Below are 24,781 nucleotides of genomic sequence, written 5' to 3' on the forward strand. Positions count from 1 at the left end.
CACTGCAACTACTAAAGTTAAACTGTTCCTTTTCATATTAAAATAGAAAAGCCACTATATCTTCCTCTAACCTTCAACAGTGCACAAAAAATAACGGCAATTCTTTATATGCATTCTCTCCCAAGAATCTCTTCCTCATGTAACCCAGATCATTTGGAATACTGTTTCCGTACTTAGTTCAAGAGGTGAACCATAAATTTTAATAAGATTAGGATATTAGGTTTTTAAGCCATTGGGAAAATTTTGAATTGCCCATGGTCACAACACGGAAGATTAAATTCTCTTTGTCTGATCATTCCCATCTACCACTTGGGACAAACCTGTCCTTGTAAAGTGCACTCTGCAGAGAGAAGGACAAAGTCAACAGTGTCATTCAGGGCATCTTCCAGCAGCTGAATAAATGTCAATGGATACTAGTTCACTCTTCAACTTTCCCATATATCAAAGGATCTGCAGAGTATTTGACATTTAGAAATTGCATGCATACACAGAAAGCTTCAAAATAATTAAGTTAAATACATTAGTAAATTGTTAATGTTCCAAAGATTGAAATTAATTAAATTCATAATTATGAAAGCTTAATGTATCAAAAACAATTAAAGGAGAAAGAAACTGTGAAATTTCAATTAGTTACTCACCATTCATACTGCATTAACCACATTTTTATGTTCTGCACAATAACGATGTACTTTTCATCAAATGGTTGAAGCAGAACAGCTTTTATAGTGGTTTTCTAAATCTTGGTGAAATATATTTTAAGAAATGGCTTGATTTTTGTTTTAAAAACGTGCAGTATATTCAGCAAACCAATACTGCATATGGCTTGGTGCTGGAAGTTGCATCTCTCCATAATAAAGCAGTATGTACTGCGAGCAAAATGACAGGCTGAAGAACAACATTTGAACATTTACATTTTACAGAAAAATAATCACACTGAACTCCCCATTAAAGGACTTCATTTCACATTTCTCAGATTGTGCATGACAATCCAGTTCCACTTGTCAGTGTACACAATGAAATGGTTTCTTTCTAGCCCACTAAGTAGAGCAATACCTGAGGGATAAAACCAAATACCAGGTCATCTAATTTCTGAAAATCAAAAGACAAAGAAACATGAAGCCTATTCAGCTACACAAGATACTGCCAGAATAATGGTGTGAGGGAGGTGCACCTGCTGTGGATGAAGGGACGCAAAGACAGAATTTGAATTAAAAATTCATTATCTTTAAAAGTAATTTAATTGATACAAGGCGGCTAGTAAAGACAGATTGGAAATAAAGTTATGTACCTAAAGGGGTTTTGATCAAGTACTTCAAAAAAGTCTCTTTAAAGGAACATTGTCACTTCAAGGTAACAAAACCATCAATAAGACAAAGAATTTAGAGAAATCAATATGTATATGTTTGCTATATCACACAAAACAGTATTAGTTTCTTAATCCTAATTACATATCTTAATATTGAGATGTAAAGAATTAAGATCAAATTTTAAGTATTTCAAAAGAAAGAGGCCTTTTTTTGACTTCTTCCCTATGACGGCCGCTTGTTTTAGTCTGAACTGAGACTCTTTTACTGTCAAGCTTACAACATCCCAAAAGTTATTAGACTGAGCAATATTGCACTTCCTTTAATTGCAACCTACACAGTCCCAAGTATATAACTTGCAAACTTATTAGTGCTGTATTAAAAGGTAAATTTGATTTATTACCTCATTCATTTATTCATAGCCAATTATTTAACCGACTGAAGAAAACTATTTCTAACTCAGTACCAAGCTGTATCCTTTAAACGAGGCTTGTGCGCTCTTCTGCAATCATTGCTGATGTTGCTTACCTCTAGGTTTGAAAGCTTTGAAACAGGGTGTGGACAATAGTACCTTAGTTCCAAGCTAAACTACCCATGATCTTAGTAGGGGTAGACTTATGGGAATCAAACCGCAATTATCCATTCATCCATTCAAAAGATTACTATTTCAGGTACTGGGTCATCACTTGCTGTCAAAATGCAAGGACGGCAATGCAGTGCTCTATTATTAAGGCATATATTCCTCAGTAAATTCAGATGCGGACCAAGGCACGGTTAAACATGGAAATACAAAAAATTGCTGTTGAAGTATCACAGCTGCACTGTTAGTTTCATGAACTTAGCATCTTGCTGCTTGAATGTCCATTGCATGGTAATGATTGTCACGCTGATATACGTTAACAAGTAGTTACAAACTTAAAAACTTCTCAGAATATAACATCTTGTTCATTTCAATCCAATTACACTTTTAATAATGTGTAAATGACAATTATTATCAAACCAACGCTGGCTTTGAAAATTAACCTTTGCAAATGTGGAGTTCTTTTATGTTTCAATTGTCCAGGATTGTACAATTGCAAAAATAAGAATTTTTATTTAAAAATAAACTTTTCTTTTGTCTGTTCCCTTCTTTCCAGTCTTTCATTCTGTTTTCCTACCCAAGCTTTCACTCTGTTTTCCTATATATGATAGAAATTCTTAATCTATTTTACACTCAAATCCTTGAGATATTAATTTCACAATTGTTTAGTATGATTGATTAGATATACAGTTACTTGCCTCATTTAGTCTGGTCATAAATGCTCAGTTTTCCTCAATACATTATTACTGATGCTTCTAATAGCTTGTAGAGAAAAACATTATCCTGATTGAACAGCAGGTCTAACTAAAGGTAGATACCATATGGTACCCTGCTACAGCAAAGTATGATTGAATGAAAATGTCTATTTTCAGGTGAAAGAAACCAAGATGCAGTGGCAATAATAACAAATTCTTATCCTGTTAGTCTTCATGGATGTAATTAGGTTAAGGCCAAAAAAAAACCCCACCTAATCACCATGTAACAGTCAAACTAGGAAACTGCAATGAGTATATAAAATACAAGTTGCACATTTACTTTGAAAGTGTATTAAATATTTAAATCTATATTCCAGATAACTCACATCTACATATGTAATATATACCCCACCTTTAAAATCAAGCTTGATAAACTCAGTGTCCTTCTTAATCCATAAAGCACAATAAGATATGTTAAATGTAGAACAATTAGTATAGACTGATCATATTGTACTACAATCTTGGTGCTATATTGCACACCAAAAAATTTAAATATTCTTAATAATTTCATGAATTCAATTATCAATTACAAACATATTGCAATGTCATACAACCAAAACCAATAGGAACATGTCTGATAGCTGGATGCAGTGAAAAAAACCTTAGTTATTACATGAAATAAAATGGTTCAATGTCTTTGGATGACAGTAACTCAATCAATGCAAAAGGGAAAGTTCAAAAGAAACAATAGACAAAAGTTTCACATTTTGTTAAAAAAAGAAGCAAAATGCTCAGTCTGAAAGTCCATATATATTTTTAAAAATCTTGGCGAAGCAACTGCTATTGAAGAACAAACAAAACAATGCATTTTAAAAATAAAGCAAAATTATTCTATTACATAACCCATTAGTGCTTGGCACTTAGTCATCCTCCACAAGTTCATTTCAACCAGAAGACACTAGCCTGAAATATGCATGTATTAAAGATTTCACAGCTACCGCAGGGATAACTCAATTTCAGCAACACTCATACAAGTTCTTTGGGAAAACAGTTTTAAATAACAAGTTAATATCAGAATTTAAAATTTTAAACATTTGTTCGAATTTTAAGGCTTCATGATTTGCTCTAAATTTAAACATTGCATCATTTATTTATTAATAAACAGACAGATAAATTATTGACAATTTAAGATTTATATTAAAAGCACTAGACCATAAATCCTTCTCAATATTTATTTCATTGTTACTGTATTTACTCAAATTTGAAATTAGTTGATTGCCAGCATGCTTTCACACAAAAATTAAAATGGTGCAGTCATAATTCCATTTTCTTAGTAATGGGAGAAATAAATCTGAAATATTTACCTTTTAAAAATTAGGTAATTGTGCAAAGTATATTCTTATTCCACTTTTGCATGTACAACAAAAGGTTTTAAAACAAAATGATATTTTTTTAAAAATGTGCCCAAAGAATACAATGTTAATGGCTGTATTGAGCTTGCAATTTTAGATTCAAAAGCTTTCATTTTTAGATGTGATGACAATTATTGTAAACAAAATCTTACCACAGTCAGAAAAACTGAAACAAAAGCCTTTATATACAGCATACATTCATTTAATATACACTAGCAGTATTCACTGGTCTTCTTGTCCAAACTGTGAATTAAAGAAATTGACATCTCACTGAATTCCACTGTAAAAATTGTGGATTGTTCTGGTAAGCACCAGATCATTAAACATGCACAACTTTTTACAGAGATGTACAGTAGTAGTTAATACAGGACATGATAAATAAACCCCATGTTTAAGACATTATAAACATTACTCCATTTATAGAAGCACTTAACCTTCATTAGAAAAAAATTCTTTTTATAAACGATGCTTTTCATATACAGAGATATATATCTCTATATACACATACATATGTATATATACACATCTATAAATTATATATATACATACATACACACATACAACCATTTTGATACTTTATATTCGTGAAAGGGAAGTACATCTTCATCTATGAGTTTCATTTGTAAAGGGCAGGAAATAAATGGAATACAATAAATCTAACAGACCACAGAAGTGTGAACGACAGATACTAAAAGGTGGCCCAATGCTTCCTTGAAATTATATTGTAATCCCTCCACAGTGTTTGGACCTGAAATGGCAGGCCTGGCGAAAGAGATTACACCTTCTCATTTTGTAATTTAAAAAAATATATTTACTACATTTCATGATTTATTAGTATTTTTACCACTGCCTCAATAGCAAGTCACTGCAGAATAATTAGTGTCTGACACTATTTGGAATTAACAGTGGCTATGAAAAAGAACCATAATTTTGGTCAAAAAGCAGCTTTTTGAAAATAATTTATTTGCTCCAAAAGAGGAAATAACTGAACTTATTCTTTTTTATAACTTAGGTCTAAGAGCTCAGACTTACCACTTTACCAGGCCTTGCCCATGTGCAAATAAATCCCTCTTGACAGGCAGTGACTATACAGTCTTCAAGAAATATTAACACAGTCAGTCTTTCATGTGCTATCTTTTTACAGATAAGAGGCTCTAACAAGGGCACATCATCCATTCTAGGGCAGAGAGAAGTTCCAAGAGTCTTAGCCGAGTCCATTTTAGTTTTGGTGACTAGGTTTAGCTTGTCGCTGCTTTTGCTGGAAATGTGGCCCATGCTGTGATTTCGTTTGTGATCCTTCTCATGGTGTCTTTCCTTGCGGTCGTGTAGTGATAAGGTTGCAAACTTACTGACTCCAGAAGCAATTGCACCATCCATGACGCTGCTTTTGTTACTGACATTTGTAACTGCTGAATGTGGAAGGCTATTTGATCGAGGAAGAGGTGGAGGTAACGAGTTGCTGGGTGTCGTTGTGATGCTGTTGTTGCCATTGCTTCCAGTGCTGGTTGCAACATTTCCAGCAGACGGGCTTGTGGCATTCATCACATTTGTGTGTGTCCGAGCACGTGAAAGAGGTTGATGGGGGAACAAAATATCTTCCGTCAAATCCCACAAACAAAGCTGCGTGTCTTGGCCTACAGATCCAAACCTATATGTGACACTTACAGGACGACTGTCTGTAGAATTCCTTTTTGACAACCTAGATTGTGTACTATTTGCTCGATCTCTGCCAAAGTGTATCTGGTCCTGGAAGTCCTCATCACTTCCACTGAATTCCATAGGATCATTTTCTTCTACACTAGTGGTATAAGGATCAAATGCAACAACACTGACCCACGACTTATGTCCATGTCCCCTGGCTATCACACGACAGTCTATAAAAGACCACACAGTCACCAGATCATCTTCTCCACCTGTTACAATGTATTTTCCATCTGGACTCCAACACACACATAGCAGTCCTCCAAAGTAACTTTTCATTGTACCATGCAACTCCACCGAATCAAAATTAAACACACGAAGAAATCCATCCTGACTTACACAAGCAAGGTATTTCCCATCAGGAGAGAATGCAAATTCATTCAGGGCACCCTCTCCAACTGTCCATTTGAGTAAAGGGTTTCTTGTAGATTTGCTTTTGCAAGTGTGAACTGCATAATTGTCTCCTTGTTTCAATGGCTGATAATGTGGTGCTGTGGTACCACAAGAGTGTTCCACATTATACAAGTACATATTGCCACTGGAATGAGATACTAAAAACAGGCTCTCTGAACCAGGCACCCATTTTACACAGGTTACTCGTGACTTGTCTATTAACCTCTGTTGAGGAAAAAGGCAATCAATTAATACTTCTACTGTACAATACCTCTAAACTATATTGAAGCATAAGACAGAACAGTTAACAAAATTAAAACAAAACACATTCATTTCCTTTATAAAGAATTTTTAAAGTGTTATTTAAATCATATCATTCTTTGATAAAATAATTGCTATATATTTTTAAAATCAGTAAAATAATGAACCATTAACTACAGAATTAAAAAAGACCTGTATAACTAAATATAAATAATATTTTACAATTTTAGATTGGTTAATCATTTTGATCTTTAAAACACCAAACCACAAATGCAAATTATCACTGCATTATATTTGGAAAGTCAGTGAGTCACTGAAGCAACACAAATCCCACAACTTCAGATCATGAGCACCCCCAGGCTAACAAATCACCTGCAAGTAATGAGTTGGCAAAAAAACCTTTGGTATCAACAGTCTTGCATCTTAAATGTGGCACATCCCCAGGTGATCTGGGCTACAAGTATGGATTTTGCTGTGCTAATAATGGTACGGTTGTCAGCACTTGCCATTACTAGTGGGTATAACTGATTCCAACTGCTATCCCTCACACATACATGGTTTAAAACGTAAATATTGCGAACTGCGGCAAATGATACCCTGCTCACCCACAGGTTGTAGTCTTTTCCACTGAAATATGCAGAGATCACTGCCAATTACCCATTATTCTCACACTAACTTGGACGACCAACTCAGGGCTCAAGAGTAACCGAATTTTTAAAACAACGCAGTCAGTTATAACAGTATCAGAGATAATGGGAACTGCAGATGCTGGAGAATTCCAAGATAATAAAATGTGAGGCTGGATGAACACAGCAGGCCAAGCAGCATCTCAGGAGCACAAAAGCTGACGTTTCAGGCCTAGACCCTTCATCAGAGAGGGGGATGAGGGGAGGGAACTGGAATAAATAGGGAGAGAGGGGGAGGAGGACCAAAGATGGAGAGTAAAGAAGATAGGTGGAGAGAGTGTAGGTGGGGAGGTAGGGAGGGGATAGGTCAGTCCAGGGAAGACGGACAGGTCAAGGAGGTGGGATGAGGTTAGTAGGTAGATGGGGGTGTGGCTTGGGGTGGGAGGAAGGGATGGGTGAGAGGAAGAACCGGTTAGGGAGGCAGAGACAGGTTGGACTGGTTTTGGGATGCAGTGGGTGGGGGGGAAGAGCTGGGCTGGTTGTGTGGTGCAGTGGGGGGAGGGGACGAACTGGGCTGGTTTAGGGATGCAGTAGGAGAAGGGGAGATTTTGAAACTGGTGAAGACCACATTGATACCATATGGCTGCAGGGTTCCCAGGCGGAATATGAGTTGCTGTTCCTGCAACCTTCGGGTGGCATCATTGTGGCACTGCAGGAGGCCCATGATGGACATGTCATCTAAAGAATGGGAGGGGGAGTGGAAATGGTTTGCGACTGAGAGGTGCAGTTGTTTGTTGCGGACTGAGCGGAGGTGTTCTGCAAAGCGGTCCCCAAGCCTCCGCTTGGTTTCCCCAATGTAGAGGAAGCCGCACCGGGTACAGTGGATGCAGTATACCACATTGGCAGATGTGCAGGTGAACCTCTGCTTAATGTGGAATGTCATCTTGGGGCCTGGGATGGGGGTGAGGGAGGAGGTGTGGGGGCAAGTGTAGCATTTCCTGCGGTTGCAGGGGAACGTGCCGGGTGTGGTGGGGTTGGAGGGCAGTGTGGAGCGAACAAGGGAGTCACGGAGAGAGTGGTCTCTCCAGAAAGCTGACAGGGGAGGGGATGGAAAAATGTCTTGGGTGGTGGGGTCGGATTGTAAATGGCTGAAGTGTCGGAGGATAATGCGTTGTATCCGGAGGTTGGTGGGGTGGTGTGTGAGAACAAGGGGGATCCTCTTGGGGCGGTTGTGGCGGGGGCGGGGTGTGAGGGATGTGTTGCGGGAAATACGGGAGACGCGGTCAAGGGCGTTCTCGATCACTGTGGGGGGGAAAGTTGCGGTCCCTGAAGAACTTGGACATCTGGGATGTGCGGGAGTGGCATGTCTTATTGTGGGAGCAGATGCGGCGGAGGCGGAGGAATTGGGAATAGGGGATGGAATTTTTGCAGGAGGGTGGGTGGGAGGAGGTGTATTCCAGGTAGCTGTGGGAGTCGGTAGGCTTGAAATGGACATCAGTTACAAGTTGGTTGCCTGAGATGGAGACTGAGAGGTCTAGGAAGGTGAGGGATGTGCTGGAGATGGCCCAGGTGAACTGAAGGTTGGGGTGGAAGGTGTTGGTGAAGTGGATGAACTGTTCGAGCTCCTCTGGGGAGCAAGAGGCGGCGCCGATACAGTCATCAATGTACCGGAGGAAGAGGTGGGGTTTGGGGCCTGTGTAGGTGCGGAAGAGGGACTGTTCCACGTAACCTACAAAGAGGCAGGCATAGCTGGGGCCCATGCGGGTGCCCATGGCCACCCCCTTAGTCTGTAGGAAGTGGGAGGAGTCAAAAGAGAAGTTGTTGAGTGTGAGGACGAGTTCAGCTAGGCGGATGAGAGTGTCGGTGGAGGGGGACTGGTCGGGCCTGCGGGACAGGAAGAAGCGGAGGGCCTTGAGGCCATCTCCATGCGGAATGCAGGTGTACAGGGACTGGACGTCCATGGTGAATATGAGGTGTTGGGGGCCAGGGAATTGGAAGTCCTGGAGGAGGTGGAGGGCGTGGGTGGTGTCACGGACGTAGGTGGGGAGTTCCTGGACCAAAGGGGAGAAAATGGAGTCCAGATAGGTGGAGATGAGTTCGGTGGGGCAGGAGCAGGCTGAGACGATGGGTCGACCAGGGCAGGCAGATTTGTGGATTTTGGGAAGAAGATAGAAACGGGCCGTGCGGGGTTGGGGAACACTGAGGTTGCAGGCTGTGGGTGGGAGGTCCCCTGTGGTGATGAGGTCGTGAATGGTGTTGGAGATGATGGTTTGGTGCTCGGGTGTGGGGTCATGATTGAGGAGGCGGTAGGAGGTGGTGTCGGAGAATTGGCGTCTGGCCTCGGCGATGTAGAGGTCAGTGCGCCATACTACCACTGCGCCACCGTTGTCTGCGGGTTTGATGGTGAGGTTGGGGTTGGAGCGGAGGGAGCGGAGGGCTGCCCGTTCTGCGGGGGAGAGGTTGGAGTGGGTGAGAGGGGTGGAGAGGTTGAGGCGGTTAATGTCTCGACGGCAGTTGGAGATGAAGAGGTCGAGGGAGGGTAGGAGGCCTGGGGTTATAACTACTGAATTAGAGCAGTTCAGAGGCTCAGAATTTGCAACACTTCACCTCACCTTTCTCCCCATTGTCCATTTACAAGGCTAGTCAGGAGTGTGATAGGATGGTCTCCATTTGACTGGGAGGCTGCAGTTCCAACACGTCCACGATACTCGACAATATCCAGAGCGAAACAGCCCATCCAAATGGCATCACAGGCACCAGTTTCAAAGTTCATTTCCTTCACCAACTTACAGTGGTAGAAGGTGCATAATTTGGCAAGGTGCAATATAGTAACTCATGCAGGTTCTTTCGGCAGCACCATCCAACCCACAACCTGTACCACTCAGAGGTCAAGGACAACAGATTCATGGGAACATCACCACCTATTAGTCCCCTTCCAAGCCACACATCATCCTGACTTGGAATTAAATCACCATTCCTCACTGTCACTAGTTTAAAACCCTAGAACTTGAAAGCCCCAAAGGCTGTTGCAGTTCTAACAGGCAACTCACCATCACCATTTCAAGGGCAATTATTGTTGGGCAATAAATGCTGGCCTATTCGACGACGCCACACTCAAACATACAAAAGAAACCTCACTGAGCCTAAACAAAAATTTAGCACAGTCACATGCCCTCAGAAGAAAATAAATGTTGCAAACTACAATTTTTTTCATGTCTTTCTTATCTGAAATGTTCTAATCTTTATTTCAATTCATGCACAATGATTTAAATGTATTTTAAGTTTTCTGTGTTTTTTTAAAACCATTATTGTGATCGACATGTTTTAGTGAGAATTCTTACATCCAACTTGTTGACAGGCATTACTGCTGTTGACCTTGTTTACAGCATGATAAATTTGAACTCTCTAAGTAGGATTTAAACAGATCTGGACAAATGAAGACTCTACAAAAAACTCACTATAAGTCTGAATGAAATAGTCACAGAATGGAGGATAAAAGCCACTCACATAGTCACAGCAAAATCCAGACCAAATTTTTCAGTACTCCAATGATCCATTGATTATTTTAAAACATTAAGAAACTAGGATCTTAGGATGCTTACAAAACAGGATGCCATTTGATCCATCATTTCCACGATGAAGTCGACTCGGCTGTCTTTTCCCGAAATCTCTGTAAATCTCTTCAAGTAACTATCCAATTCCCTTTTGGAAGCGATGGCTGAATCTACCTTCACCACACTCCCACATAATGCATTCCAGATCCTAATCACTGCTCATGCTTGTTTTTTTTTTTAAAAATGCCATTAACTTCAAATTAATCCCCTCTGGCTCTTGATCAGCCCACTTTCTTTGTCCAGCCCCACACAATTTTGAACAAGGGTCACCTTTACCAAATCTCCTTGATAGCTTACTCTGCCTGTATCTTACTAAAATAATTATTCTTCAATGTTTACTATAATAAAACACAATGTTCCCAAGGCACAATTCCCACAGCAGCTGAATCCATTCTTCACATTTTCTGATCAATTGCAATCATTTGGAATTTGTAGAATGTGCAAATAATTTTTGCAAAGGTTTTAAATCCAATATCACCAATTCAGATGATGAACAGTCAAATGTCAAATGTCAAATCTAGAAATCTGTTATCTTTACATTTAATATACAAACATTTTCCCTCATAAATCAGTATACTCTTGGAAATAAGAAGCATAACTTCAGGTCATGAATATATCAACTGAGGAAATATTCTCCTTTCTAAAAATATTGGTCCCAATGTGAGGCATTGTCATTAAGATACAAGAAGTGATGCAAGATCATGCTTTGAATAGCCTTTTCTAGTACTTGTTCACAATAACACATGCATGAGAATACAATGTCAGACTGTAGAATCACATGATATTGTGCTTTCTCTGGGGCAAAGAGACTCCCAGGCACACAGTACTTGGTAAAATGCAAGTAATATAAATTAGATTAGATTAGATAAGATTCCCGACAGTGTGGAAACAGGCCCTTCGGCCCACCATCACACCCAGGCCCATCCCCCTACAACCCACACATCCCTGAACACTACGGGCAATTTAGCATGGCCGAACCACCTAGCCTGCACATTTTTGGACTGTGGGAGGAAACCAGAGCACCCGGAGGAAACCCACGCAGACACAGGGAGAATGTGCAAACTCCGCAGAGACAGTTACCTGAGGCTGGAATTGAAACCGGGTCTCTGGCACTATAAGAGGGGGAAACAAGACTATTTTCATTCCTGCCTTGATACTTTGCAACTAAGTTTAATCTGGTGACTTATTAACAAATCTAATGTAACACGTATGTTATTTTAATTTTGAATAAAAGTTCTGGTCACCTGAAGCCCAATAGGATCCTTTTATAAATAAAAATTAGACCGTGAAGGTAAGATTGAACATTCATTATAATCCCAGGCAAACACAATTAAGCCATCCAAAGTTTCAATTTGACAATGCTGCTCTGGCAAATTAAAAATAATGGAAGCTAGGAATCCTGCAGCAATTTACTTGCCTCTTGACTCCCCAAAGGCTGTCCACCATGGAACATGCACAAGTGTGATGGGATACTCTCCACTTGACTGGATGACTGTGGTTCCAACAACACTCCTGAAACTTGACATTATTCATGACAAAACAATATGTATGATTGGCTCCACATCCAAGTACATGCAATTCCTCAATCACCAATGCACAAAAAGAGCAGTACGCACCATCTCCAAGATGCAGTGCAAAAATTCACCAAAGCTCCTTAGACAGTACCTCCAAACCCACAACCACCACCATCTAGAAGGACACATACATGGAGCACCACCACCTGCAAGTTCCTTCCCAAGCCACTCATCACTCTGATTTGGAAATATATCCTTGTTTCTTCATTGTTACAAGGTCATTATCCTGAAACTCTTTTCCTAACAGTGTTGCAGGTATAGCTACACGAGACGGACATGCAGCGGCCCAAGAAAGTAGCCTACCATCACTTTTTGAAAGGCAATAAGATCTGCAAGAAATGCTGGCATATCCAGCAATGCTCACATTCCACGAGTATACTAAAACTATTTGCATTAACCCAGATATTGTCTCAATTCATCTGGGTGGATTTAGAATTTGAGGTTGTTGACTTGCTTACTGAGCTGGCTCATTTTCATTCAGATGTTTTGTCACCATACTAGATGACATCATCAGGTGAAGCCTCCAATGAAGTAATGCTGTTTTGCTCCACTTGGAATTTATACTGTCTGGTCCGTTATGGTGAGAGGTGTCATTTCTGGTTTTGATCTATATGGGTTTGTATATGGGTTCCAATTCTGTATGTTTGTTGATTGCACTGTGGGTGCAGAACCATGCCTCTAGGAATGCCCATGTGTGTCTATGTTTGGCTTGGGCTACTATGACTACTTCACCTCGGTTCAATTGATGGCCTTCGTTGTCTGGCTAAAATTCCACAAGCAGAGAGGGAATAAATTATCAGAGTAAGAGGACTAGGCAGACTATGCATTCCTCTGCAAAACGGATATACTGCTTTGGATGCTACTGGCGGTGAGGGGTAATGGCCTCGAAGGGGAAAGCAACAACAGTCAAATCCATCTCCTGTTCATGCAGCTCTACACCTGGTTATTCCAGAATGTTATATTGCTTCTCCGGTGCTGGGGTCAAGGATATCTGAGAGGCTACAGGACATTCTGGAAGAGGAGTGTGAACAACCAGTGTCTGTGGTACACATTGGTACCGATGACAGTTGACAAGAAAGGACTGACGTCCTAAAGGCCAAACGTAGGAAATAAGTTGAAAAGTAGGACCTCAGATGCCATGTGCTAGTCAGGATAGAAATAGCAGGATGTGTCAGTTGAATAAAAACCAAACAAGAACTATGGATGCTGTATATCACGAACAAAAACAAAGTTGCTGGAAAAGCTCAGCAGGTCCAGCAGCATCTGTGAAGGAAAAAACAGAGTTAATGTTTCGGATCCAGTGACCCTTCCTCAGAACTGATGGTCACTATTAGTGGCCACTATCAGTTTTGAGGAAGGGTCACTGGACCCAAAACATTAACTCTGTTTTTTCCTTCACAGATGCTGCCAGACTTGCTGAGCTTTTCCAGCAACTTTGTTTTTGTTCCTGTGTCAGGTGAACTCGTGGCTGGAGACATGGTGCGAGAGGTCAAGACTCAGATTCCTGGGATATTGGAACCAGGGATTGTGGGGGTAGATTGGGGCTAAAACCAACACAAGCTGGATGGATTAATTTGGGCAGGATCAGGACTGATGCCCTCAGGCAAGTATTTGATATTGTGGTTGGGGTGGGTTTAAGCTGGAATGGCAGGAGGCTGGGAAGTTTAGCACAGTGGCTTGGACAGACAAATGGGTAGTAACAAAAAGAACAGGCCAGTACAGAAACAGGCACCTCAGCCCACCAAGCCTTTCTAAACTAAAAACCTTTTGTCGCTATGCAGTCCGTATCTATTCCCTGCCTGTTCATATCACAATGCCTGTTAAACCTTGCAATTCTATCTGCATCTACCTCCTCCTCTGGCCGTGCATTCCAGGCACTTAGCATCCTGGTACGTCAAAAAATAAAAGGCCTATCAAATCTCCTTTAAACTTCCCTGCTATACTTTAAATCTATGTCCCCTAGTAATTGATATTTCTACCCCGGGAAAAATTCATTCTGTCCATGCCTCTCAATTTTGTAAACTTCGGTGTTACCCCTCAGCCTCCTGCATTCAAATGAAAATAAACGAAGATTGTCCAATCTCTTCATAACTGATACTTTCCAAATTAGGCAACATCCTGATAAATTCTTCTCTGCACCCTCTCTGAAACCTTCCCATCCTTCCGCAAGTGTGGCAGCCACAACTGTATGCAATATTCTAAATGTGGGATAAAAGAACCATACAGTTGCAAGAAGTAATAAAATGAGAGGCTGGATGAACACAGCAGGCCAAGCAGCATCTCAGGAGCACAAAAGCTGACGTTTCGGGCCTAGACCCTTCATCAGAGAGGGGGATGGGGAGAGGGAACTGGAATAAATAAGGGGGGGGCGGGGGCCCCAGAGGAGCTCCCCAGAGGAGCTCGAACAGTTCATCCACTTCACCAACACCTTCCACCCCAACCTTCAGTTCACCTGGGCCATCTCCAGCACATCCCTCACCTTCCTGGACCTCTCAGTCTCCATCTCAGGCAACCAGCTTGTAGCTGATGTCCATTTCAAGCCCACCGACTCCCACAGCTACCTAGAATACACCTCCTCCCACCCACCCTCCTGCAAAAATTCCATCCCCTATTCCCAATTCCTCCGCCTCCGCCGCATCTGCTCCCACGATAAGTCATTCCACTCCCGCACATCCCAGATGTCCAAGTTCTTCAAGGACCGCAACTTTCCCCCCACAGTGATCGAGAACGCCCTTGACCGCGTCTCCCATATTTCCCGCAACACAACCCTCACACCCCGCCCACCCCCCACAACCGCCCCAAGAGGATCCCCCTCGTTCTCACACACCACCCTACCAACCTCCGGATACAACGCATCATCCTCCGACACTTCCGCCATTTACAATCCGACCCCACCACCCAAGACATTTTACCATCCCCACCCCTGTCTGCTTTCCGGAGAGACCACTCTCTCCGTGACTCCCTTGTTCGCTCCACACTGCCCTCCAACCCCACCACACCCGGCACCTTCCCCTGCAACCGCAGGAAATGCTACGCTTGCCCCCACACCTCCTCCCTCACCCCTATCCCAGGCCCCAAGATGACATTCCACATTAAGCAGAGGCTCACCTGCACATCTGCCAATGTGGTATACTGCATCCACTGTACCCGGTGCGGCTTCCTCTACATTGGGGAAACCAAGCGGAGGCTTGGAGACCGCTTTGCAGAACACCTCCGCTCAGTTCGCAACAAACAACTGCACCTCCCAGCCGCAAACCATTTCCACTCCCCCTCCCATTCTCTAGATGACATGTCCATCATGGGCCTCCTGCAGTGCCACAATGATGCCACCCGAAGGTTGCAGGAACAGCAACTCATATTCCACCTGGGAACCCTGCAGCCTAATGGTATCAATGTGGACTTCACCAGTTTCAAAATCTCCCCTTCCCCTACTGCATCCCTAAACCAGCCCAGTTCGTCCCCTCCCCCCACTGCACCACACAACCAGCCCAGCTCTTCCCCCCCACCCACTGCATCCCAAAACCAGTCCAACCTGTCTCTGCCTCCCTAACCTGTTCTTCCTCTCACCCATCCCTTCCTCCCACCCCAAGCCGCACCCCCAGCTACCTACTAACCTCATCCCACCTCCTTGACCTGTCCGTCTTCCCTGGACTGACCTATCCCCTCCCTACCTCCCCACCTACACTCTCTCCACCTATCTTCTTTACTCTCCATCTTCGGTCCGCCTCCCCCTCTCTCCCTATTTATTCCAGTTCCCTCTCCCCATCCCCCTCTCTGATGAAGGGTCTAGGCCCGAAACGTCAGCTTTTGTGCTCCTGAGATGCTGCTTGGCCTGCTGTGTTCATCCAGCCTCACATTTTATTATCTTGGAATTCTCCAGCATCTGCAGTTCCCATTATCTCAGTTGCAAGAAGTGCCAATTTTTATAACCTATGCCCTGGCTAATGAAAGTTAGCATGCCATACACTTTTTTGACCACTGTATCCACTTGTGTTGCCACTTTCAGGAAACTATGGACCTGTATGCCTAGATCCCTCAGTTTGTTAATGCTTCCAAGAGTTCTATCATACAATGTACATTATCTCCTGCACTAGACCTTTTAAAATGCATCACCTCGTTAAGAGTCAGAATTAGAGTTGCACAGCACAAAACAGACCTTTCAGTCCAACTCGGCCATTCCAGCCAGATACCCTAAATTAATCAAATCCCATCTGGTCCAAATCCCTCTAAACCGTACCTATTCATGTACCCATCCAGATGTCTTTTTAACATTGTAACATCTTGGGGATTATCACGGACCAGAAACTCAACTGGACTTACCACATGAACACAGTGACTACAAGAGCAGGTCAGAGCCTAGGAATACTGTGGCAAGTAACTCAACTCCTGACACCCCAAAGCCTGTCCACCTGAAAAGCACAAGTCAAGAGGGTGATGGAATAATCCCCACATGCCTGGATGAGTGCAACCCCAATAACACTCAAGAAGCTTACCACCATCCAAGACAAGGCAGCCCATTTGATTGGCACTACTTCTACAGGTATCCACTCCATCCACCACTGGCATTCAGTAGCAGCATGTGTACTAGCTACAAGATGTACTGTAGAAATTTTCCAAAGATCCTCAGACAGCACCTTCCAAATCTACGACCACTTCCATCTAGAAGGATAAGGGCAGCAGATAGATGGGAACACCATCACCTCCAAGTTCCTCTCCAAGCCACTCACCATCCTGATTTGGAAATACATCACCATTCCTTTGCTGTCACTAGGTTGAAATCCCAGAACTGCTTACCTAATGGCATTGGAGAGTCAACCCAAAGCAGGTGGACTGCAGTGGTTCAACGAGGCAGCTCACCACCACCTTCTCAATGGCAACTATCGACAGGCAACAAATGCTGATCAGCCAGTGACACCGATATCCCACGGACGAATTTACAAGAAATTGTACCAGCCTACTTCCTCTGGCAGTTCATTCCATACATGCACCACCCTCTGCATGATGTTGCTGCGCCTTAGGTCCCCTTTCAATCTTTCCACTCTTACCTTAAAACGATGTTCTTTAGTTTTGGACTCCCCCCTACCCCAAAGACCTTGATTAGTCACCCTATCCAGGCCTCCCATGATTTTATAAATCTCCACAAGGTCATACCTCAGCCTCCAGCTTTTCAGGGAAAATAGCCCCAGTCTATTCATCCTCTCCCTACTCAAACTCTCGCAACATCCTTGTAAATCTTTCCTGAACATTTTTAAGTTTAACAACATCTTTCCTATAGCAGGGAGAACAGAACTGAACACGATATTTCAAAAGTGGCCTAACCAATGTCTTGTACAGCCGCAATACAATATCCCAACTCCTATACTCAAGGCACTAACCAATAAAGACAAACATACCAAATGCCTTCTTCACTACCCTGTCTACTTGTGCCTCCACTTTCAAGCAACCATGAACCTGCAATTCTAGGTGTCCTTGTTCAGCAGCACTTCCCAGGACCCTACCACTAAATGGTCAGATTAAATTCCATCTGGCATTTCTGCACTCAAGTCTCTAGTCTATCTAGATCCTGCTGTATCCACTGCCAATCCTCTACACTATCTGTAGCTCCTCCAATCCTGTGTCATCCACAGACTATCCGAACAGATAAACTACACACTCATCCAGATCATGAATATTTGTTTTACAAGTAACAGGCATCTTAGCATTGATCCTTGAGGAACACCATTAATCAGATCTCCAATCATAAAAACACCCTCGCACTGCTATTCTGTCCAAGACCAATTCAGTTCTGTATCCATCTGACCAGCGCACTGCTGATCATGTGACTTCACCTACTATAGCCAGAGACTATTTCCCAGGGCAGAAATGGCTAGCACGAGGGGTCATAGTTTTAAGCTGGTTGGTGGAAAGTATAGAGGGGATGTCAGAGGCAGGTTCTTTACGCAGAGAGTTGTGAGAGCATGGAATGCGTTGCCAGCAGCAGTTGTGGAAGCAAGGTCATTGGGGTCATTTAAGAGACTGCTGGACATGCATATGGTCACAGAAATTTGAGGGTGCATCCATGAGGATCAATGGTCGGCACAACATTGTGGGCTGAAGGGCCTGTTCTGTGCTGTACTGTTCTATGTTCTATGTTCTATGTTCTATGTTCTATACCAGCCTGTCATGAGGGACCTTATCATAGGCCTTACTGCAGTCCATGCGGACATCTACCATTCTGCCCTCATCAATAATCTTTGTCACTACCTCAAAAAACTCTATCAAGTTTGTGAGGCATGACCTCCTGCACACGAAGTTATGCTGCCTACTGTTAACAAGTCCATACTTTTTCAAGTATGAGTAAATAGTGTCACTAAGAATCTTCTCCAATAGCTTTCCTACCACTAATGCAAGGGTCACCGGCCTGTAATTTCCCAGATTATCCTGCTATCTCTCTCATGGGAGAGTCTAGGGTCAGAGGGTAAAATCTCAGAATAAAAGGGTACTAAGATTGAGAGGAGGAGAAGAAATTTCTTCCGAAGGTTCTCTCTCTTTGGAACTCCTTGCACAGGGAATTGTAGGGCAGAGTTCTTTGTATACTATTGGCTGAGAGACATTCTTGAATCAAGGGTTATGAGGAAAAAGGATGTGAAGAATGTTAAATCACCTATCATCCTACTAAACGGTGAGCAGATTTGAGGAGCCAAATAGCCTACTCCTGTTCCTATTTCTTATGGTCTTACTGATTTGTACAATACCTAAATCTTATAATTTCACTGCCTCCTTGAGAAATCCATTCCATTTCTTCACCAGCACCTGCATAATAGTTTACAGCAAACAATTCTGAACATAAACTGTAAAGTCCTATTTCTGGAGCAACCTCAAACACAAGAATTAGTCTAGCATTTCAAGCTTGTCCTGTCAACCAATGAAATCATGGTTGGTCGATGACTCATTTCCACATAAATCTTCATCCTTAAATTTTTGTTAATCTGAAGTATTATCAAATTCAGATTAACAGCTTTGAAAGTGGAAATGGTTTCTAACTATCCCATTCGGTTTCCCTTCATATTAAAAAAATGAAGAGATTTCCTCTTCACCTATAATTTTAAGTTTTGTATTTGTTTTCATTATACCTTAGTGTACAATTATCATTCTGATAAAACTATGCTGCATTCTCAGTGCGGTGCCCAGAATTACTCAAAGTACTTTTTGACTAAGCAAGGTTTGTATAGCTGGAGTATGACTTTACCCCTATTTATTTATTCATTCCACCGGAAATAAACGTCAGTATCCAGTTAACATTTTTGATTATTTCCTGTACTTGTTCATGAGAGTTTACTGATTCCCAAATCTCTTAAGACCGCCACTATTTCCAGTTTTTCACTATTTAGAAAGTGCCTTGTTCCATTCTTTATAGGACCAGAGTGAATGATCTAAATTTCCCTATATTTACAAGTACTTAATATAGTTTTGCCCATTCACTTCATCCGTCAATGACTTTGTAATTCTATGCTTTCACACACACTATATTTTCAATGTTACAACTTCCAATATTTCTGCCTTTACATCTTGACAAATCTTGAAACATTTTAAGCCCCAAAGATCTAAAAAAGTGAATAACTGAAGCCCCAACACTGATCCACTGGGATACCACTAGTCATGTCCTGATCACTAGAGTGCCTGCCCATTAACCCTTGTTTTCTCTCTCCTTCGCCTTCAATTCTATGAGCTTTAACTTATGCTAACAGCCTCTAGAGGGACTTCATGAAATGCTCTCTCAAAAATGCATATCAACAACAAATGGCCAGTACGCTGCCCTCTACATTAGTCATCCCCTCAAAAGCAATTTCATGAGGCTGTGAGGCATACACCATCCTTTACAAATCCCTGCTGACTCTCTCTGATCAGTTAGAAATCTTTAGGTGTTAAATCACTATATCCTTAATCACAAACTTTTGAAATTGTCCAGACAGCACATAATAGGAAAAATTTCACTCTGCCCCAAAAATGACAATTCCCCAATTCTATAAAGATGGCCATTCGGTCCATCAGGTCTGCTCTGCTATTCAATCGTGGAGGATATGTTTCTCAACCCAATTCTCTTGCCTTCTCCCCATAACCTTGGATCCCCTTATTAATAAATAATCTACAGAACCACAGAAATGATAGAACACGGACGGGGATCATTTGGACCACCCAAAGGCATCCAGATGGCCTTTCTAATTCCATCTTCATGCACATGACCCATAGCCTTGCAGCCCTTAAAATGCAGATTCAGATAATTTTTTTGAAAAAAAAAAAGAGCGCGTTTAGCATCTCTACCTCTGCCACCAACTCAGGCAGTGATTTCGAACACCCAACAAGTTCTGCCTAAAAATGTCCCCTCTAATCCTTCTGCCACTTCGATCAAATCTATAACCCCTGGTTTTTGAACTCTCTGCCAAGGTTAACAGGTTCCTCCTGTCTACTCAAACTCTGTCCCTCACAATTTTGAATACTTCAATCATGGCACCCCTCAGCTTTCTCTGTTCCAAGGAAAACCTTCCCATCCTCTTCAATCTCTCCTTGTAGCTACAATTCTCCAGACCCAGCAACATTCTAGTAAAACTTCTCTCCAGAACAATTGCATCCTTCCTCTAAGGTGGTGATCAGAACTGCGGACAATACTCCAGTTTCAGCCTCACCAATGTCTTATACAATTTCATCTTTATATCACTACTTTTGTTTCTATACCTCTGCCAAAAAAGGACAGCATTCCATGTGTTTCTTGAACAACCTTATCTACCTCTACTTGCAAGCCAAGATCTCTTACTTCATCCACCTCTCTACATATATTCCCTTTACTCAGTTCATTTGCAGGAGGACGGTGGCACTGACTTGGCCAGCATTTATTGTTTTCTAGCTTCCCCAGAGAGCAGTTAAGAGTCAACCACATTGCTTTGGGTCTGGAGTTGTAAGAAGGCCAGACCGGGTAAGGACAGTAGTTTCCTTCCCTAAAATATATCAGCCAACCAGATTGTCAGAAAAACCAAACAACAACGGTTCACTGTCACCACCATACTCTTACTTCCAGATATTTATTGAATTTAATTCCACCATCTGCTGCAGCAGCAATCAAACCCACGTCCTCAGAATATTACCTGGGTGTCTGGATAAACAGCAGAGGGATAATGCCACTAGGTCATTACCTCCCCTTATTGTGTATTATCTTTTATTGTTCAGCCTCCCTAAATGCATTACCTCTCAGTTATCAGTTGAACTCCACCTGCCACTTTCCCGCCCACTCACCAAACCATCTTTATCATTTCTCAGCTTATAGCTATCCTCTGTACTATTCATTGCATGGACAATTTTTGTGTCGTTTGCAAATTTCCCAGTTGTGCCTCATGTTCAAGTCCAATTACTTTAACACATAAAACAGACAGCAGGGATCCCAACACCGAGCCCTGCAGAACACCACTCAAAACAGCTTTCAAATTGCAAGGGCAGCCATCAACCATTTACCTTTGCTTCCTGTTACTAAGTCAACTTTGAATCCGATTCAACACATTATTGTGTATCCCATGGCCTTTTTTTTGGACTAGTATGCCACATGGGACCATATCAAATGCCATACTAATATCCACGTAGATAACATAGAGAACATAGAACATAGAACATAGAACAGTACAGCACAGAACAGGCCCTTCAGCCCACAATGTTGTGCCGACCATTGATCCTCATGGATGCACCCTCAAATTTCTGTGACCATATACATGTCCAGCAGTCTCTTAAATGACCCCAATGACCTTGCTTCCACAACTGCTGCTGGCAACGCATTCCATGCTCTCACAACTCTCTGCGTAAAGAACCTGCCTCTGACATCCCCTCTATACTTTCCACCAACCAGCTTAAAACTATGACCCCTCGTGCTAGCCATTTCTGCCCTGGGAAATAGTCTCTGGCTATCAACTCTATCTATGCCACTCATTATCTTGTATACCTCAATTAGGTCCCCTCTCCTCCTCCTTTTCTCCAATGAAAAGAGACCGAGCTCAGTCAACCTCTCTTCATAAGATAAGCCCTCCAGTCCAGGCAGCATCCTGGTAAACCTCCTCTGAACCCTCTCCAAAGCATCCACATCTTTCCTATAACAGGGCGCCCAGAACTGGACGCAGTATTCCAAGTGCGGTCTAACCAAAGTTTTATAGAGTTTTATAGAACATCCAATGCATCACCCTTCATTGATCCTCCTTAATTCCTCAAAGAATTCAAATCAAATTTGTAAGGCATGATCTGGCCTTAACAAAACCCTGCTGATTATCCCTGGCCAGTCCATGCCATTTTACGGGAATGTATCCAACCTTTCATGACTGATTTTAACAATGTGCCTATCACAGAAGAAAGACTAACTGGCCTATAATTATTTGGCACTTACTTTGTACGTTCTCTTTTTAAAAAACAATGAAACTACATTTGCTTCCGTCCAGCATCTCACCTGTGTTTAGTGGAGATTGTAAAATATCCTTAGAGCATCTGCCTTTTCCTCCCTGACCTCCTTCAACATCCTAAGGAACAATCCACCTGGCCTTGATGATGGCTCCACTTTCAAGGACTCCAACTCCTCTAACATCTCCTCTCTCGTTATGATTACTTTGTTCAATATTTCAGGTTGCTCCTCTTGGATTACTATATCCACATCACCCTTTCCTTTGTGAATATGGAGACAAAAAATTCATTTCAATTTTTTCCCCATATCATCTATGTCTTCACACAAGTTCCCTTCTTCAATTGGTAGGTCATACTTTTTCCTTAAATATCCTCTTGCGTTTTATAATTTGACAAAACATCTTTGGGCCTTCCTTTATCTTGTTTGGTAATTTTCTTTCACGCTCACTCTTTGATTTCCTTGTTTCCTGTACTTTCTCTACTCCTCTTGGCTATCAGCAGTGTTGAGTTTTTTGCAGCTATGATAAGCTTTCTTTTTGTGTTTAATCTTCCCTTGTATTTTTCTGGACAACCATGAGCGTCTAGATTTGGCAGTACCATTCTTATTTTGGAAAGGACACATCTGCCCTAAGGATCTCACTTCTTAGAGCCACCCACTGGTTTACCACTAATTTATTCTTTACCAGTTCTGTCTAGTGCATCTCAACTAAATCACTTCTCAGTTGTGTAAAAGTTGCCTTTCCGCAGTTTAAAATATTTACTCCTGATTTATCTCTGTATTTTTCGATAATAATACTAAACTAACATAATTGTGGTCACTATCCCTGATATAGTCTACTATCTAACTGTCTCAAACAGAGTCAACAACTTGGCTTCTACAGCGTTCTGTGGCAATGAGTTCCACAGATAAAGAAATTCCTCCTCGTCTACCTTCTAAAGGACCATACCTTCACTCTGAAGCTGTATCCTTGGGTCCTAGTCTCGATCGTCTGCACACTCACTCTATCCAGGCCTCTCAGTATTTTGTAAGTTTCAATCAGATTCACCACCACCACCCCCACCCAAACCATCTAAACTCCATCCAGAATGGACCCAGGCTACTCAACATCTCTCATGTGTCAAACCCATTCATCCTTCAGGATCATTCTTTTAAACCTCCTCTGAATCTCCACCAAGGACAGGAAATTCCTCTTTAGATACGAGGCCCAAAGCCATTAACATTCTAAATGCAGTCTGACTTCAGCATTGAGCCTCAGCACTACATCCCTGCACTTACTTTCTATCCCTCTTGAAATGCATGCTAACGCTGCATTTGCCTAATTGCCAACTGAGCCTGCATGTCATCCTTGACAGAATCATGAACTCTGAAGGTTCTTTATCCTTCAGATTTCTAAAGCCTTTCCCAATGTAGAAAGCAGTGTGTCTCTACTAAAGCACATAATCCCATACTTTTCCAAATTGTATTCCATCTGCCACTTCTTTGCCCAATCTCAGAGACTGTCCAAATCCTTCAGCAGCCTGCCCACTTCCTCAACACTCCCTGCACTTCCACCTACTTTTGATAAACTGCAAACTTAAAAAATAAAAATGCCCTCAGTTCCCTCAGCCAGATCGCTGATATGTCGTGAATAGTTGTTGTCCCAACACTGACCTCTAATGAACTCTCATTCTCCAGGTGCAATCCTGAAAAGTCCTCTTCATCCTCACTGACTGATTGGCAGAAGAATCTTCTATCCAAGCCAGTCCTCAAAAAATTCTAACAGATTGGTGACACATAACTCCTTGGCATGGCCATTTTGACTGAGCCATATTTTTCATGCACTACCAAACACTCCGCAATCTCATCCTTAATAAAGGACTCTAAAATCTTATCAACGACCGAGGTCAGGCTAACGCCAAGAATTTCCCATTCTCTGCCTAGTTTGAAGGCCTCATGGTCACTATATTTATCATTGCCACTAGGACCCTGTTCTAGCCCAGTTTAGTGGCAAACCACTCCAATAGCACAGCTCTTTCCAGCCTCATTACTGGAGCCAATGTCCCATAAAATTGAAGTTCCCCTTTCCACACTACTCCTTCAATCAGATTATTACCTCCTTAAATCTTTGTAACCTGATGTCAATTTGCACATTGTTCTGCTAAAAGCCTAAGATTAGACTCCCGAGATCTAGTTCATGACACTTACCAATCAGGGCCTCTTGCCTATTCTTCTGG

The 24,781-nt window shown here is 42.1% G+C and overlaps 1 protein-coding gene across 4 annotated transcripts in view; it reads right to left on the minus strand.

The window, feature by feature from the left end:
* Nucleotides 1-24,781, minus strand: part of wdr20a (WD repeat domain 20a) — an 84,468-nt gene that overhangs the window by 2,637 nt on the left and 57,050 nt on the right. The window contains exons 1-2 of one of the 4 annotated variants that reach the window (XM_048538233.2): nucleotides 10,575-10,672; nucleotides 5,024-6,310 (exon numbers count right to left, since the gene is read on the minus strand). The exons of 1 other annotated variant lie outside the window; for it this stretch is intronic. In XM_048538233.2, the coding sequence (XP_048394190.1) occupies nucleotides 5,024-6,310; nucleotides 10,575-10,601 (1,314 nt within the window). In that variant the 5' untranslated portion in view covers nucleotides 10,602-10,672. Of the gene's footprint in view, nucleotides 1-5,023; nucleotides 6,311-10,574; nucleotides 10,673-24,781 lie in introns of those variants that run through there. 2 more of the 4 variants (XM_048538230.2, XR_007248310.1) reach the window with 2 other exon arrangements.

The sequence above is a fragment of the Stegostoma tigrinum genome, chromosome 10 (genome assembly GCF_030684315.1).
Source record: "Stegostoma tigrinum isolate sSteTig4 chromosome 10, sSteTig4.hap1, whole genome shotgun sequence".
Classification (NCBI taxonomy): domain Eukaryota; kingdom Metazoa; phylum Chordata; class Chondrichthyes; order Orectolobiformes; family Stegostomatidae; genus Stegostoma; species Stegostoma tigrinum.